This window comes from Oncorhynchus mykiss, chromosome 8 (genome assembly GCF_013265735.2).
Source record: "Oncorhynchus mykiss isolate Arlee chromosome 8, USDA_OmykA_1.1, whole genome shotgun sequence".
Taxonomy (NCBI): Eukaryota; Metazoa; Chordata; class Actinopteri; order Salmoniformes; family Salmonidae; genus Oncorhynchus; species Oncorhynchus mykiss.
In genome coordinates this window covers 70564658-70582298 of record NC_048572.1, presented here as the reverse complement: position 1 = coordinate 70582298, position 17641 = coordinate 70564658, and the positions used below count along the sequence as shown (strand labels likewise).

Below are 17641 nucleotides of genomic sequence, written 5' to 3'. Positions count from 1 at the left end.
CTCTGTCTGTACTCTACTACAATGTCTTATTCCCAGAGGCAATCGGGCATTAACTATTCATACACGTGTGTGGTGTCACCAGGCTTGCAGATCGTGCTGAAGTCCATCATGAAGGCCATGGTGCCTCTTCTCCAGATCGGCCTGCTCTTGTTCTTCGCCATTCTCATGTTCGCCATCATCGGCCTGGAGTTCTACAGCGGGAAGCTCCACCACACCTGTCTACCTACAGCTGACATCCTGGGTAGGAACATACTCCACTCTCCCTCACACTCCCTGCATTTCATACACTACCCCAGTGGTTCCCAACCTGCGGTATTAGGACCCCCAGGGTTACTTGGCTTATCCATTGGGGTACTTGAGACCATAGGCCTACTGGTAAAATGCACTTTTTTTTCACCTTTATTTAACCAGGTAGGCTAGTTGAAAACAAGTTCTCATTTGCAACTGCGACCTGGCCAAGATAAAGCATAGCAATTTGACACATACAACAACACAGAGTTACACATGGAATAAACAAAACATACAGTCAATATTACAGTAGAACAAAAGAAAACAAAAAGTCTATATACAGTGAGTGCATATGAGGTAAGTTAAGGAAATAAATAGGCCATGATGGCGAAGTAATTACAATATAGCAATTAAACACTGGAATGGTAGATCGGCAGAAGATGAATGAGCAGGTAGAGATACTGGGGTGCAAAGGAGCAAAATAAATAAATAAATACCAGTATGGGGATAAGGTAGGTGGATAGATGGGCTTTTACAGATAGGCTAAGTACAGGTGCAATTTTCTGTAAACTGCTCTTAAAGCTAGTGAGGGAGATGTGAGTCTCCAGCTTCAGAGATTTTTGCAATTCGTTCCAGTCATGGGCAGCAGAGAACTGGAAGGAAAGATGACCGAAAAGGAGGAATTGGCTTTGGGGGTGACCAGTGAGATATACCTGCTGGAGCGCGTGCTACGTGTGGGTGCTGCTATGGTGACCAGAGACTTGTAGATAACCTGTAGCCAGTGGCTTTGGCGACGAGTATGAAGCGAGGGCCAAATAACGAGAGCGTACAGGTCGTAATGGTGGGTAGTGTATGGGGCTTTGGTGACAAAACGGATGGCACTGTGATAGACTGCATCCAATTTGTTGAGTAGAGTGTTGGAGGCTATTTTATAGATGACATCACCGAAGTCGAGGATCAGTAGGGTGGTCAGTTTTACGAGGGTATGTTTGGCAGCATGAGTGAAGGATGCTTTGTTGCGATATAGGAAGCCGATTCTAGATTTAATTTTGGATTGGAGATGCTTAATGTGAGTCTGGAAGGAGAGTTTACAGTCTAACCAGACACCCAGGTATTTGTAGTTGTCCACATAGTCTAAGTCAGAGCCGACGGGGTACTGTCGTGAAATATTCTAATCAAGTGAGAGAAACTTTGTCATTTCTTCAAATAATCATCTTTATTTAATATCGATTAATTATTGCAATAATGAGACCCGTCAACCCAACACTCTTGACTGTTCGGTCGAGTAATCTAACCTATACGCAAATGCAGTGTTCTTTATATAGCTGACACTAACAATGCTTAGTCATGGCTGGTTCCACCCGTCCCATGCAGACCAAGGGCACCATAAGCCACTCTGGGTTCATCCGGTCGTTATCTGCGCGGAGTTGTTGTCTTAACCCCTACCCTAGTTTAGTTTCTCAAATGCAGGGATGATTTTGAGACATTGGGGGATTGTTCTTCTCCTAAGCTATCTCTAGTAAAACACATTATTGTCCTTGTAATGCAGTCTTTAACTCATTTGTCAGCTCAAGCCATCTCTAGTGACCATACGCCCAGATTGACTGCAGGGAACTAGAGTGGAGACCATAAAAACACAGTATTAGTAGGACAGAAATATCTTACTATTAGTGAAATATGAATTGTTAACCATTAATAAGAAATTAAAAGGTAAATACGTCATTTTTCTCTCACAGTACTTCAGGGGTACCTCGGACAGAGCAAAATGTAACATACTCTATTATACTGTATTTAACTTTAACATACTCTATTATACTGTATTTAACTTTAACATCCTCTATTATACTGTATTTAACTTTAACATACTCTATTATACTGTATTTAACTTTAACATACTGTATTATACTGTATTTAACTTTAACATCCTCTATTATACTGTATTTAACTTTAACATCCTCTATTATACTGTATTTAACTTTAACATACTCTATTATACTGTATTTAACTTTAACATACTCTATTATACTGTATTTAAATGTAACATACTCTATTATACTGTATTTAACTTTAACATACTCTATTATACTGTATTTAACTTTAACATACTCTATTATACTGTATTTAACTTTAACATACTGTATTTAAATGTAACATACTCTATTATACTGTATTTAAATTTAACATACTCTATTATACTGTATTTAAATTTAACATACTCTATTATACTGTATTTAACTTTAACATCCTCTATTATACTGTATTTAAATGTAACATACTCTATTATACTGTATTTAAATGTAACATACTCTATTATACTGTATTTAACTTTAACATACTGTATTATACTGTATTTAATTGTAACATACTCTATAACATACTCTGTATTTAACTCTCTCTCCCCCTGCACTGTTTATAAGAACATCTTTATAATGGGACTCTTTTACCTGGCAGCTTCACGGGGACCATTCTGTCCCATCTAACACTTTTTTCTAAGTACACTTAGAATAAAGGGTTCCAAAGGGTTCTTCAGCTGACCCCATAAGAGAACCCTTTTTGGTTCCAGGTATAACCCTTTCTGGCTACAGGTTGTACTCTTTTGGGTTCCATGTAGAACCCTCTGTGGAAAAGGTTCTACATGGAACCCGAAAATGGTTCTACCTGGAACCAAAAATAGTTCTTCAAAGGGTTCTCATATGGGGACAGCCAAATAACCATTTTAGGTTCTAGATAGCACCTTTTTTTCTTAGAGTGTATTATTGTTTTGTTTTTATTTACATAGTCATGTTTCAAATTGCTTTGTCTGACTGGTTTACTGTACTTACAGGCTTCTAATTTGCACAAAGGATGGACAATTCCTTTGTTAGATGATGACATGGGGCAAACATATTATTAATGTTAGTGTGCCCAACTGAGCTGCCTAGCTACATTTCAATTAGCCAACAATGATTACTCTGTAATTACACAAGCCACAAATAGTATTTTATTTACTCTAACATGGAAAAAATATGGTTTGACCCAGTGATATACTGTATGATCAATCTCCAGAAATGGGTATTTCTCAACTGTCAATTCATGCAGCAACACTGACCCCTGGGATGTTGGTGAGTGGTCCCTGAGATGGTTAGCTGACACAGATTCAGTCAGTTCTCAAGTGACAGTTTTTAATATAAGTGGTCCTCCAAGGACAAGGGATCATAGCTCCCCTGTTGTAATTAAGGTTGAGAGGGACACCGCTCTAGACATCCCCTACTCCTAAATCCTATTTCAGTCTATGGTGACATTGGAAAAGGTTAAAGGTTATTAAAAGGACTATTTACACTGACCTCCTTTATTATTATTTGTATTTTTTTTGCACTGACATTATGTACACTCACTAGACTCTACCCACACACCCACACATACTACACTGACACTCCAACACACACACACACACACACACACACACACACACACACACACACACACACACACGCACGCACGCACGCACGCACGCACGCACGCACGCACGCACGGACACCACACACACACACACACACACACACACACACACACACACACACACACACACACACACAGACACACACACACACGCACGCACGCACACACACACACACACGCACGCACGCACGCACGGACACCACACACACACACACACACACACACACACACACACACACACACACACACACACACACACACACACACAGACACACACACGCACGCATGCACACACACACACGCACGCACGCACGCACACACACACACACACACACACACACACACACACACACACACACACACACACACACACACACATATATTATCTATCCTGATTTCCTAGTTACTTTTTACCCCTAGCCACAGTACCAGTCAAAAGTTTGGGCACACCTACTCATTCAAAGGTTTTACTTTATTTTTACTATTTTATGCATTGTAGAATAATAGTGAAGACATCAAAACTATGAAATTACACATGGAATCATGTAGTATCCAAAAAACTGTTAAACAAATCAAAATAGGTTTTAGATTTTAGATTCTTCAAAGTAGCCACTCTTTGTCTTGATGACAGCTTTGCACACAGCATTATGTAATGCTTTTGAAGGAGTTCAAAAGGAGTTCCCACATATGCTGAGCACTTGAAGGAATTCCCACATATGCTGAGCACTTGTTGGCTGCTTTTCCTTTACTCTGTGGTTCAACTCATCCCAAACTATCTCAATTGGGTTGAGTTGGGGTGATTATGGAGGCCAGGTCATCTGATGCAGCACTCCATCACTCTCCTTCTTGTTCAAATAGCCCTTATACAGCCTGGAGATGTGTTTGGGGTCATTGTCCTGTTGAAAAACAAATGATAGTCCAAATAAGCGCAAACCAGATGGAATGGCGTATTGCTGCAGAATGCTGTTGTAGTCATGCTGGTTAAGTGTGCCTTGAATTCTAAATGTATCACTGACAGTGTCACCAGCAAATCACCATCGCACCTCCTCCTCCACGCTTCACGGTGGGAACCACTCATGTGGAGATCATCCGCTCACCTAATCTGCGTTTCACGAAGACACCAAAAATCTCAAATTTGGACTCATCAGACCAAATGACAGATTTCCACCTGTTCTGATGTCCATTGCTCTTGTTTCTTGGCACAAGCAAGTCTCTTATTATTATTGGTGTCCTTTAGTAGTGGTTTCTTTGAAGCAATCTGACAATGAAGGCCAGATTCACACAGTCTCCTCTAACAGTTGATGTTGATATGTGTCTGTTACTTGAACTCTGTGAAGCAGTTATTTTGGCTGCAATTTCTGAGGCTGGTAACTCTAATGAACTTATCCTCTGCAGCAGAGGTAACTCTGGGTCTTCCTTTCCTGTTGCGATCCTCCTGAGAGCCAGTTTCATCACAGCGCTTGATGGTTTTTGCGACTGCACTTGAAGAAACATTCATATTTCTTGAAATGTTCTTAAAGTTCTTAAAGTAATGATGGGCTGTCTTTTCTCTTTGCTTATTTGAGCTGTTCTTGCCATAATATGGACTTGGTCTTTAACCAAATAGGGCTATCTTCTGTATACCACCCCCTACCTTGTCACAACACAACTGATTGGCTCAAACATATTAAGAAGGAAATAAATTCCACAAACTTTTAAAAGGCATACCTGTTAATTGAAATGCATTCCAGGTGACTACCTAATGAAGCTGGTTGAGAGAATGCCAAGAGTTTGCAAAGCTGTCATCAAGGCAAAGGGTGGCTACTTTGAAGAATTTCACATTTAAAATATATTTTGATTTGTTTAACACTTTTTTGGTTACTACATGATTCCATATGTGTTATTTCATAGTTTTGATGTCTTCATTATTTTTCTACAATGTAGAAAATAGTAAAAATAGAAAAACCCTTGAATGAGTAGGTGTGTCCAAACTTTTGACTGGTACTGTATATCTAGATTCTATATTACTTCAATTACCTCAACTACCTCGTATTCATGCATATTGACCCAGTACTGGTATTCCTTATATATAGCCTCGCTATTGTTATTTTATTGTGTTATTATTTCCTTATTTTGTTCAAATATTTTTCTTACTTTTCAACTATGCGTTGTTGGGAAAGGGCTCGTAGGTAAGCATTTCACTGTAAAGTCTACACCTGTTGTATTCGGCCCATGTGAACAATACAATTGGATTTGAAACAACACACCATGGACAGTGGTTGTCAGGGCTCCCCATCCTGTTAGGTGGAATACTGCAACACTGTGTTGTTAGTTTGGTGAAGAAAGGAGCGTGCTACTTACATTTTAACCACCTCTGCCTTGTCCTGTGTTAGAAAATGAGACGATGGATACGACTGAGGTGGAGTTTGCGTGCGGAGTGAGGAAGTGTCCAGAGAAGTACGACTGTGTCGGGTCATGGATCGGCCCCAATGACGGCATCACCCAGTTTGACAACATCCTGTTCGCTGTGCTCACTGTCTTCCAGTGCATCACCATGGAGGGATGGACAGCTGTGCTCTACAATGTGAGTACTGTACACTCCAACTACTTTAAGGTTACTCAACAACAACAAAAATATGTTTCTTTTGGGCAGACACATTGAGGGTCAAACCCTAACTTCATGTGTAATTCAATGTTTCACGTACAGTGAATGATTTATCGATGTCAATGGGAGCTTTGTCTGAATGTTGGCGTGTTGCATGGGTATCTCTAAGGTTTGTGGATTCGTGGAGGATTCCTGAATGCACAGGTTTGATAGGTGCCTCTATCTTGTATCTGTTCTTGTACTCCTTGTATTTACATACACGTCCCGTGTGTGCTAGACCAACGATGCCTTGGGCTTTATGTGGAACTGGATCTACTTTATTCCTCTCATCATCATCGGCTCTTTCTTCGTACTCAACCTGGTGTTGGGAGTCCTCTCCGGGTGAGTAAATAAAAGTGTGTGTGTGTGTGTGTGTGTGTGTGTGTATGTGTGTGTGTGTGTGTGTGTGTGTGTGTGTGTGTGTGTGTGTGTGTCTGTGTGTCTGTGTGTCTGTGTGTGTGTGTGTGCACGTCTGTGTTTGTGTGTGCCCGTCCGTGTGTGTGTTTAAAATGTATGCGTTAGTCATAGAAATCAAGTTTGTGTGTGCAAGTTTGTGTGATAGTATGAGGGTTTTGGAAGGGGTTTCAATGGATTGCCCCATGTCCTGCATGTGTAGGGAGTTTGCCAAAGAGAGGGAGCGGGTGGAGAACCGTAGAGCCTTCATGAAGCTGAGACGCCAACAGCAGGTAGAGAGAGAACTCAACGGATACAGAGCCTGGATAGACCGAGCAGGTACTGTACTGTCACCTTAGAACCACCACCAGAACTACGTAAGATGGAACAATGTATATATTATAAGATCCAAGTGGTGATTTGGGTGTTGTGGTTTGGTCGAAGTAGATCATGTTCATTTTGCAAGCTGCTGTGTTGCTTTTGAAATGGCTCTGCCCTGATGGAGATACCTGGTGAATATGTGGCTGGAGGGTGACTTTGTGAAGCTGCAGTGCTATAATGGCAATCTACAGTATCTTTCTCCCACGCAAGTTGAGGTTGAGAGGAAGGTGAGACTGACTCACTGACTCAAGTGTGTATGTGTGAATGCGAGTCTGTGTGCATCCATGTGTGTGTGCGCGTCCATTTTTGTGTACATGTGCTCGTCCGTGTGTGTGTTTGTGTGGGTGTGTGTGTGTGCACGTCTGTGTTTGTGTGTGCCCGTCCGTGTGTGTGTTTAAAATGTATGCGTTAGTCATAGAAATCAATGTGTTCCATCTCTGGAGGGGTTTATCAGGGCCCTGAAAGAGAAACGTTGGCTGCCAGGCGAGCACTAGATGAGCTCTTACCTGATGATGAGTTTCTCCTCCTCTTAGAGCATCGACACTATGCAACACTATACATTCAGCCCCAATACCCCAATAATTCCACCTTTGCAATACTAAAACAATAATTTCAATATTACATTTCAACAGGTTAGCCCCATGATTTGCTCACAATCTTCAGAGAGTGCTGAGAGAGGGAGAGAGACATATTTATGTTTCAGTAACACTTTATGATCACTTAGTGTGGATGACCTTGAAATGTGTTCATCCCAATGTCACAGAGGAGGTTATGCTGGCTGAGGAGAACAAGAAGTCGGGGAGATCTGCTTTAGATGGTAAGAACCAGAAGACATTGAGAGGAATCACCACCAAAATGTCCTATTAATGTCCTTCCCTTCCCTTCCACATTCACTACCCTTACAGTCCAGACACATAGTCCAGACACTGTAATCCTTACAGTCCAATACAGTACAGTACACTGTAATCCTTACAGTCCAATACAGTACAGTACACTGTAATCCTTACAGTCCAGACACATTGTCCAGACACTGTAATCCTTACAGTCCAATACAGTACAGTACACTGTAATCCTTACAGTCCAATACAGTACAGTACACTGTAATCCTTACAGTCAATACAGTACAGTACACTGTAATCCTTACAGTCAATACAGTACAGTACACTGTTTTTGATGATACATTGAACACTTCACCTTTTCACAACCTGCCTTTCTCCATCCACTACACGACAACTCCAGCTTTTGACAAAGGCAACATTTTGTTCCTCTTTGACCTTTGTCGATGCTGCAGACAGTTGCAAATGCCTGTGAAAAGTGAAAATATACTGTAAAACACCTCAAGAAGTTCATTTGCTTTGTTTACTGTGTGGACATTGTGGTTGTCTTGGTAACAGTAAAGTGAAAAAGGCTTGGCGTGTGCCTGTAGTGATATACCATCTGTCAACAAGGTCTTGTTTTTAGAATGTTTTTGTTTGTCTCACTCCTTTTCAGAAGACGTGAATGATTCATATGACACTTTCATTTACACCGTATCTAATATCTACCCTTCCTCTCATGTTCAGAGGACTTCAGTCAGTTTGCCCTGAAAGTTAGTATGTCAGCGTGAATATGTGCCATTTCCCACCGTTAACATATCATTATTTCTATTTGGAGCCAGTTTGCCATTCACTATGCTGGCTCGTGAAATGTGTTGTGTCATAAAGCATCTGTGGTTTCATGTCAGACTATCTCGGCTATTAGAGACATTCTCTGTTTGTTCTCATTTTCTGTCGTGTGTGTATTCAGTGCTGAAGCGGGCCACCAGTAAGAATGCAAAGCGTAGAGGAGGTCCTGGGGATGCGGAGATCTCCACTATAGGTGAGTGACGAACACACAACCTAGACCCTCATATTAAGGCTTCTTGTTGTCTTTCTCTCTACCTCCATTTCTGATCTCTTTCCCCCGTACCTATTAGACCTCTAATATTTTCTACACCTTTTCTCTCTTCTCTCCAACCCTGACCTTTTTCTCTCTCCATATCCTTTCTCTCCCGCTCTTTCTTTCTATTTTCTTAAACTATCCTCCTCTCCTCTCATTCCTCCTCCCCCAGGAGCACCTCGTATGCGGATCCGTACAGTACGGCGTGGCCCGGTGGCGTACATGCGTCGTAAGGAGCGTATGCTGCGTATCTCCCTGCGGCGCATGGTGAAGACAGACACCTTCTACTGGACTGTCCTCAGCCTGGTGTTTCTCAACACCATATGTGTGGCCATTGTCCACCATAACCAGCCAGACTGGCTCTCCACCTTCCTGTGTACGGTTGAGCGATCAATTGATTGAATCAATAACATTTTATTGATATAGACAATTCCACCACAACAATTACACATTCCGAAGAAAAAAAACTCCTGGCCCTAAGCATAGGCTACGCATTGTATTTACAGTAGCAAACTTTAAATGCATTCTGAATAACTTTCAATATCTCTCCAGACTATGAAGATGGCGCTATTCCATCGTACAGTGTTTATAACATAGCCTGAAAAAAAGCTGGGTTTGAACAGAGAAAAACTCAACATCTGCCAAGCCTTTCATTTTTAATGATTTATTCTTTTTTTCAGACTATGCAGAGTTTGTTTTCCTGGGGCTCTTCTTGGCAGAGATGTTCTTAAAGATGTACGGCCTGGGATTCCGCCTCTATTTCCACTCCTCCTTCAACTGCTTCGACTGCGGAGTGAGTTCATTAATCCTTTACGTTTACTCCCTGATAGCTTATGGTGAACCTTGATTACCACAGCTAAGTGGAATCAAGATTTACAAATGTGGCAACAAAATATTTGCTTATTATTATACAGGTGGATCAAGAGGCATTACATTTCTAACAATATGGACAATTAAGTGCTATTGTTATGTGATACTGTCCTATATTGCAGACTAATGTGTGTTCTTAATGATAGAGGTTTGTCTAAACTGAACTTCTCTTACAGTGTTTGAGTGTTGCTTGGTGTCTCTTGTGCAGGTGATAGTTGGCAGCATCTTTGAGGTGGTGTGGGGCTTCTTCCGGCCTGGCATGTCCTTTGGCATCAGCGTCCTGAGGGCGCTGAGACTCCTGAGGATCTTTAAGATCACCAAGTGAGTGGGACATCAACCAGAATGAGGGTTAGGGTCAACATTAGTGTTACTGCTGTAAGTACATTGTATTATCACACTAGGGTTAAGGTTACTGCTGTAAGTACAATGTATTATCACACTAGGGTTAGTGTTACTGCTGTAAGTACAATGTATTATCACACTAGAGTTAAGGTTACTGCTGTAAGTACAATGTATTATCACACTAGGGTTAAGGTTACTGCTGTAAGTACAATGTATTATCACACTGGGGTTAAGGTTGGGATTAATGTTAGGTTTAGGGTCAGCATTGGTGTTACTGCTGTAAGTACAATGATTTACCACTCTAAAAGGCAGTCAAAATGGCAGAAGGAAGATATTGAGGTCTGTCTATTTAGTGTGCCAACCTACTCTCCTTTTTCTTGACCAGGTACTGGGCATCACTGAGGAACCTGGTGGTGTCTCTCATGAGTTCCATGAAGTCCATCATTAGTCTGCTCTTTCTCCTCTTCCTCTTCATTGTTGTCTTTGCCCTGCTGGGCATGCAGCTCTTTGGGGGCAGGTGAGCAGAACCATAGGGTTTGGGTTCATTTATTAGATACAGTGTCACTGATATCAGGATAATTATTCAGTAGTTCTCCAATATCAGGATATTAAGAATGTCTTCTATAGACAGGTCTCAGGTCCCATAAATGTATTTTCAGTTGATCTGTTCATTGACTATTGATGTGGATTCGCCATGACCATATCACCAGATATTATTCCAAATATAAATTCAGGAGCAGCCTGAAGCTGTTCCATGTTATGTTGTGCTGCATCGGAAATGGAATGATAAATCTGAAATGAAACGTCTGGCTGAAAATATCAACTTCCACCTCCTCCTCTTCCTACCTCTTCCTCCTCCTCTTCCTACCTCTTCCTCCTCCTCTTCTTCCCCGGTCACATCTGCCTATCCTTTCTCCCTCTAGGTTCATCTTTGAAGATTACACTCCTACCAACTTTGACACGTTTCCAGCTGCCATCATGACAGTGTTCCAGGTTTGGCTTCTTCACTCCAGACTCTCCCTCTCACTCTGGCTTCCCCATGATGACACACAGAACCCAGGGATATCTCCCACATCCCCCCAGGGCCAAGATTAAACAACTCTGCTCACCGCTTGCCTCCCCTTCATTTACTAGCATCCCACACATACACACACGTATACGCATGAATGTCAGAGCAGTGAAGTATGGAAGAATGTTTGATCAAAACCATAAACTAGGTTTTTAAGAAGTAAATCAATTAATAGTTGGCCTGCCATTTTTAACTCTGCAGAGAGAAAGAACCCTATTACCAATATGATTCAATTATGGCCCAACAATGACTAAACAATTCAGAGGAACAAAGGTTCCTGCCATTTTGAGTCTTCTTATGTATTGGTGTGTGGTATTTGTGTGTCTGCATCTTCAATGATATACTTTGCGTTTTTGTATTATTTTCATTCAAATTGAATTGGGCTGCTCATTATTGATCCTGTAATTGTGACTCTAGATCCTGACTGGTGAGGACTGGAATGAGGTGATGTACAATGGGATCCGCTCACAAGGAGGAGTGCAGTACGGAATGTGGTCCTCCATATACTTCATAGTGCTCACCCTGTTTGGGAACTGTATCCTTCTTCAACTTCCTACGAACCACCGTCTACTGATTCTGCTCACATTGTAGATAGGTTTCTATATACACTACCATTCAAAAGTTTGGGGTCACTTAGAAACATCCTTGTTTTTGAAAGAAACACGCAATTTCTGTCAATTAAAATAACATGAAATTGATCAGAAATATGATGCAGACATTGTTAATGTTGTAAATGACTATTGTAGCTGGAAACGGAAGATGTTTTAATGGAATATCTACATAGGCGTACAGGGGCCCATTATCAGCAACCATCACTCATGTGTTCCAATGGCACGTTGTGTTAGCTAATCAAAGTTTATCATTTTAAAAGGCTAATTGATCATTAGAAAAAACTTTTGCAATTATGTTAGCACAGCGGAAAACTGTTGTTCTAATTAAAGAAGCAATAAAACTGGCCGGGGATCAGCATCAGCATTTGTGGGTTCGATTACAGGCTCAAAATGGCCAGAAACAAAGACCTTTCTTCTGAAACTCGTCAGTCTGTTCTTGTTCTGAGAAATGAAGGCTTTCCCATGCGAGAAATTGCCAAGAAACTGAAGATCTCGTACAACGCTGTGTACTACTCCCTTCACAGAACAGCCCAAACTGTTCAAAAAAATGTGCTTTTCTTTAAAAAACAAGGACACTTCTAAGTGGCCCCAAACTTTTGAACGGTAGTGTATTTCTTTCTCCTTATGTGAAAGTTGTAGCAGGCCTAAAGTAGGGGTCATAGGTTTTGATGTTGTGTGGAACTGTTGGACAGAAGTTCATGTATTTCAGTTTCTTCCACCCCTGTAAGCATTCTTGACCATACTGTGACCAGATACACTGCTCAACGTCTTCTTGGCCATCGCTGTGGATAACCTTGCCAACGCACAGGAACTCACCAAGGTGTGTAGTACTATTTTAAGAGTTTCTACAGAATTGGTTATCTTGAAATGAAAATAAGTGCTTTCAAATAAATGTTTAAGGGTCATGATCTATGGTCATAGCCAATGTTCCCTCTAATCTGCGTACGTGTGCAGGACACACAGCTCCCCCGGGACTGCAGAGCAGAAGAAATATCAGCCCGCGCAGAGAAGCATGAGATTTTCCTATTCGTTTTCCCCGTTAGTTAATTAACACTATCAACATTTCCCTTTATTGTGGGAATTGTGATCAAATCAACGCAATATTAGCCACTTTCAATGCAACATACCGAGGAAAAAAAATGAACTATGCAAGAGATTTTGTTCTAGGCAGAATGCATTAGAGTAGGATTCTGTTGCATTGACACGCATGACTCAGCCCATACTCTACACAGACCAGTGTGCCAAAACCAATCAGAGCTGCAGTAGGCTATATGCAAATAGACAATTGCCATATATGGATCTGTGCCATTCACTTTGAACTGGACTGTGTTTACAGCATGAGCTGTTATGAGTAGATGCGCTCAGTGGTGTAATGTACTGAAGTAAAAATACTTGAAAGTACTACTTAAGTAATTTTATTGGGGTATCTGTACTTTACTTTACTATTTATATTTTTGACAACTTTTACTTCACTGCATTCCTTAAGAAAAGTATGTACTTTTTACTCCATAAATTTTCCCTGACACCCAAAAGTTCTTGTTACATTTTGAATGCTTAGCAGGACAGGAAAATTATCCAATTCACACATTCAAGAGAACATCCCTGGTCATCCCTACTGCCTATTATCTGGCGGACTCACTAAACACAAATACTTCATTTGTAAATTATGTCTGAGTGTTGGAGTGTGCCCCCAAAAATGTGCTGCCTGGTTCGCTAAATGTAACTAATTTTAAATGATTCATGCTTGTACTTTTACTTTTGATAGTTAATTATATTTTAGCAGTTATAAACTCAGAAAGAACTCAGAAAGAAACGTCCTCTCAATATCAACTGTGTTTATTTTCAGCAAACTTAACATGTGTAAATATTTGTATGAACATAACAAGTTTCAACAACTGAGACATAAACTAAACAAGTTCCACGACATATGACTAACAGAAATGGAATAATGTGTCCCTGAACAAAGGGGGGGTCAAAATCAAAAGTAAGAGTCAGTATCTGGTGTGGCCACCAGATGCATTAAGTAATGCAGTTCTTGCTGTGAGATGTTACCCCACTCTTCCACCAAGGCACCTACAAGTATGGCCCTAGCCCTCACCCTCTGATCCAACAGGTCCCAGACATGCTCAATGGGATTGAGAACCAGCTCTTCGCTGGCCAATGACGTTCCTGTTTTGCAGGAAATCATGCACAGAACGAGCAGTATGGCTGGTGGCATTGTCATGCTGGAGGGTCATGTCAGGATGAGCCTGCAGGAAGGGTACCACATGAGGGAGGAGGATGTCTTCCCTGTAACACACATCGATGAGATTGCCTGCAATGACAACAAGCTCAGTCCAATGATGCTGTGACATACCTCCCCAGACCATAACGGACCCTCCACCTCCAAATCGATCCCGCTCCAGAGTACAGGCCTTGGTGTACCTCTCATTCCTTTGACGATAAACACGAATCCGACCATCACCCCTGGTGAGACAAAACCGTGACTCGTCAGTGAAGAGCACTTTTTGCCAGTACTGTCTAGTCCAGCGACGGTGGGTTTGTGCCCACAAGCAAGTTGCCTTACAACAGGCCTACAAGCCCTCAGTCCAGCCTCAGTCTGAGCACTGATGGAGGGATTGTGTGCTCCTGGTGTAACTCGGGCAGTTGTTGTTGCCATCCTGTACCTGTCCCACAGGTGTGATGTTCGGATATACCGATCCTGTGCAGGTCTTGTTACATGTTGTTACACAGTACGTTCATTGTAATTTATTGCCCTGGCCACATCTGCAGTCCTCATGCCTTCTTGCAGCATGCCTAAGGCATGTTCACACAGATGAGTAGGGACCCTGGGCATCTTTTCTTCTGTGTTTTTCAGAGTCAGTAGAAAGGCCTCTTTAGTGTGTTAAGTTTTCATAACTGTGACCTTAATTGCCTAAATTGTCTGTAAGCTGTTAGTGTCTTAACGACCATTTCACAGGTGCATGTTCATTAATTGTTTATGGTTCATTGAACAAGCATGGGCAAATAGTGTTTAAACCCTTTACAATGAAGATCTGTGAAGTTATTAGGATTTTACAAATTATCTTTGAAAGACAGGGGCCTGAAAAAGGGATTTTTTTGTTTGTTGCTGAGTTCATTTACTTTTGATACTTAAGTATATTTAAAACCAAATACTTTTAGACTTTCACTCAAGTAGTATTTTATTGGGTGACTTTTGCTTGAATGATTTTCTATTAAGGTACTTTTACTCAAGTATGACAATTGGGTACTTTTCCGACCACTGGATGAGCTTGTTTTGAGATCAAAGCTAGAACTGCATGTAGCCACATGTGCACATTTTGTTCATATCCTTTGGTAGTTTGTGAGTTATTAGCCCAGTTATAGATCATTTGTAGTCAGCAAGGGAGAAGTGATTGCTTCCTACAAGAGCACAAAAAGTGAGCATTTTTAGACATCTTTGAAAAGCGAGTCAGTTAAAAGATTTTTTTGTCTTAAAGGGGCAGTGTTGTATTTTGAGACAGGCTTGAATAAGCTAAGTAGCCCATAGGCAGAGGGTAGCATCATTTGTCTGATTCTCTGTGATAATGGTATGGGAATAATAATGCATTTTATTTTAGAAAGTGGTTTCTTGCATCAAACAGCACAACAACATATTCAGTCACCTCCTTGTCTTAATGACCAGTGAATACATTCCAAAAGTCTCATGGAATTTAAGCCTACATTGAACACCACACATTGGCTGCTACTGTAGGCTGAATGATAGCACAACAATTTCCATGCTAAAATGTTATGAGATCCATTTTATACATTGTTTTTGATGGTAGGCTACTGGTAGGCCTACATTATGATCAAATAGCCACAGTAGCCTACTTGACCACTGTCTGAAATTAACTTAAAGCTGTTATAGCCTCAGTGTTCACAGTCAACGCACGCTGGAAGTTGCACAGAATTTACACAACGTTCAAGTTTGAGCTCAGCAGACCTGAAATTTACTCAGTGCCCCAAAAAATGTTAGCTGCCCTATATCCTAAACTATTTGTGGGACTTAAATGACTTTTTGTGTTTATTTTACCTTCGTTAGGACGAAGAGGAGGAAGAGGAGTTTTTCAATGCAAGATACGCCAGAGGCACAGATGGCCCGATGTCTGAGTAAGTGCTCTGTTTATGCTTTTATTACAATGGCAGTTGGTCAGGCACCTACTTTGGCCTAGTCTTGGCGAAGATTAGGAGGAGATTTGAAACTGAGGGGTGATCATCATGCGAACTCAATATCTATCGATTACACAGCCATAACACTCACAGGAAAACACTGGTCTACTATTCTCTTTGAGAATCTGGTGTAGGCGTAGGCAGAATGTTGATTTTCTTTGCATACAGCTGCATGATCAATCTTCAGGGTTAGAGAGGCATGTTCTGTGGGCTGTGTGTGGAAAATGAATGTGTACTTGCTTGTTACATAGCATGTGTAATGGAAATTGCATTAGGGAAATTAAGGATGAGGCACACCACACGTCCAAGTTAAGACAAGCATCTTCGCTTTGAGTCGGATGTTGCTCCGGGGACTTGCTAATGCAAATGCTAAAATGCTATTGTAAGATAATGCATGATTATAATTAGGATATACGTTTTTTGTTTATTTGAGCATGTCAGTCAAATGGTAAATGAAGAAAGATAACAGGCCAGTCATATAAGCATGTTTTTATTTATTTAGGATTTGTTTATTTGGGAATATCAGTAAACAGATCAATTCAACCAAATGACAGGGCAATTATAGAGTATAAGCATAGTATAATGCTTAGTGTATAAGCACCACCAACCATTCTGCTCCCTCTGTAACAGGTACAGGTAGGGGGGAAAAGGCTGCATGGATTGTACTGTCCTCTGATCTTCTCCAGGCACGTTACACTGACTGTGTCATTTGTCTGTTACAACATATTTGAGTGTCAGTCCTATGTGCTTCAGAGCTATCAAGATGCCACTGCTTTTGATACGTATGCTGTACTATGTATGGTGTAATGTTATGTCACGCTGCTTCCATCATGTTGTCTTGTTACTCTATGCCTGTAATGTGGCACTAACCAAAATAAATAGTACAAAATATAAGTAACAATTCTAGTACTGCCCTTGTAGGGTCAAGTTGAAACAATTTGTAATAACACTTGAATATCCACTGTTATTAGATAGGATTTATCAACATCCACTGTCACTACTGGATCCATTTATAGATCCATTTATCAAGCTGTCAAAGCCAAATCCCCATGCCAAATATACTAAATATTATAATAATACAAATAAAATAAGATAGAACCAAATATACTAGACTGGCATTACTGGCATGACCCTTGACCTGGTTTTGGACTGTGTCACAAGGATTGTTCTATTCTGTCTCTGTTCCAAAAACACTAATGTCTTGTTTTCAACCAATCACTCATTGAATACATGGATTACAAAAGAGTCTGAATACCGTAAGTAAAGTTGTATGTCTGTCTGTACCCCTGTCACACCTAATTCAATTTCCTTTATCTTAGTAGAAGTTGATTTCTATATATCACAGTATTTCCCTATTTTAATCCTGCACTATTCCTTTTTGTTTTTGTGGCTTTTTGATTTTGTGTGCTTTCTTCCCAGGTATTTTCATCATTTGAATTTCAATCCAATTTCTGGATGTTTGCTTTATTTAGATGATAATTCAAAAATTGAATTGAATTCATCTTAAGCCATAAAACATACAATATCTCTGATTCAAAATGTTCATGGCAAATTGCTCTGTCGTGCAATTTTCGTACT

General features: G+C 40.7%; 1 protein-coding gene across 2 annotated transcripts in view; it reads left to right on the top strand.

Annotated features, from left to right (window-relative positions):
- LOC110530973 (voltage-dependent R-type calcium channel subunit alpha-1E) overlaps window positions 1-17641 on the top strand; it is a 66499-nt gene that overhangs the window by 22304 nt on the left and 26554 nt on the right. For both annotated transcript variants that reach the window (XM_036986083.1, XM_036986084.1), the window contains exons 4-18: window positions 83-241; window positions 6039-6229; window positions 6528-6631; window positions 6906-7021; window positions 7827-7880; window positions 8849-8920; window positions 9153-9356; window positions 9661-9773; window positions 10059-10171; window positions 10578-10709; window positions 11116-11185; window positions 11679-11796; window positions 12625-12692; window positions 15936-16003; window positions 16694-16699. In XM_036986083.1, the coding sequence (XP_036841978.1) occupies window positions 83-241; window positions 6039-6229; window positions 6528-6631; window positions 6906-7021; window positions 7827-7880; window positions 8849-8920; window positions 9153-9356; window positions 9661-9773; window positions 10059-10171; window positions 10578-10709; window positions 11116-11185; window positions 11679-11796; window positions 12625-12692; window positions 15936-16003; window positions 16694-16699 (1588 nt within the window). The remainder of the gene's footprint in view (window positions 1-82; window positions 242-6038; window positions 6230-6527; window positions 6632-6905; window positions 7022-7826; window positions 7881-8848; window positions 8921-9152; window positions 9357-9660; window positions 9774-10058; window positions 10172-10577; window positions 10710-11115; window positions 11186-11678; window positions 11797-12624; window positions 12693-15935; window positions 16004-16693; window positions 16700-17641) is intronic.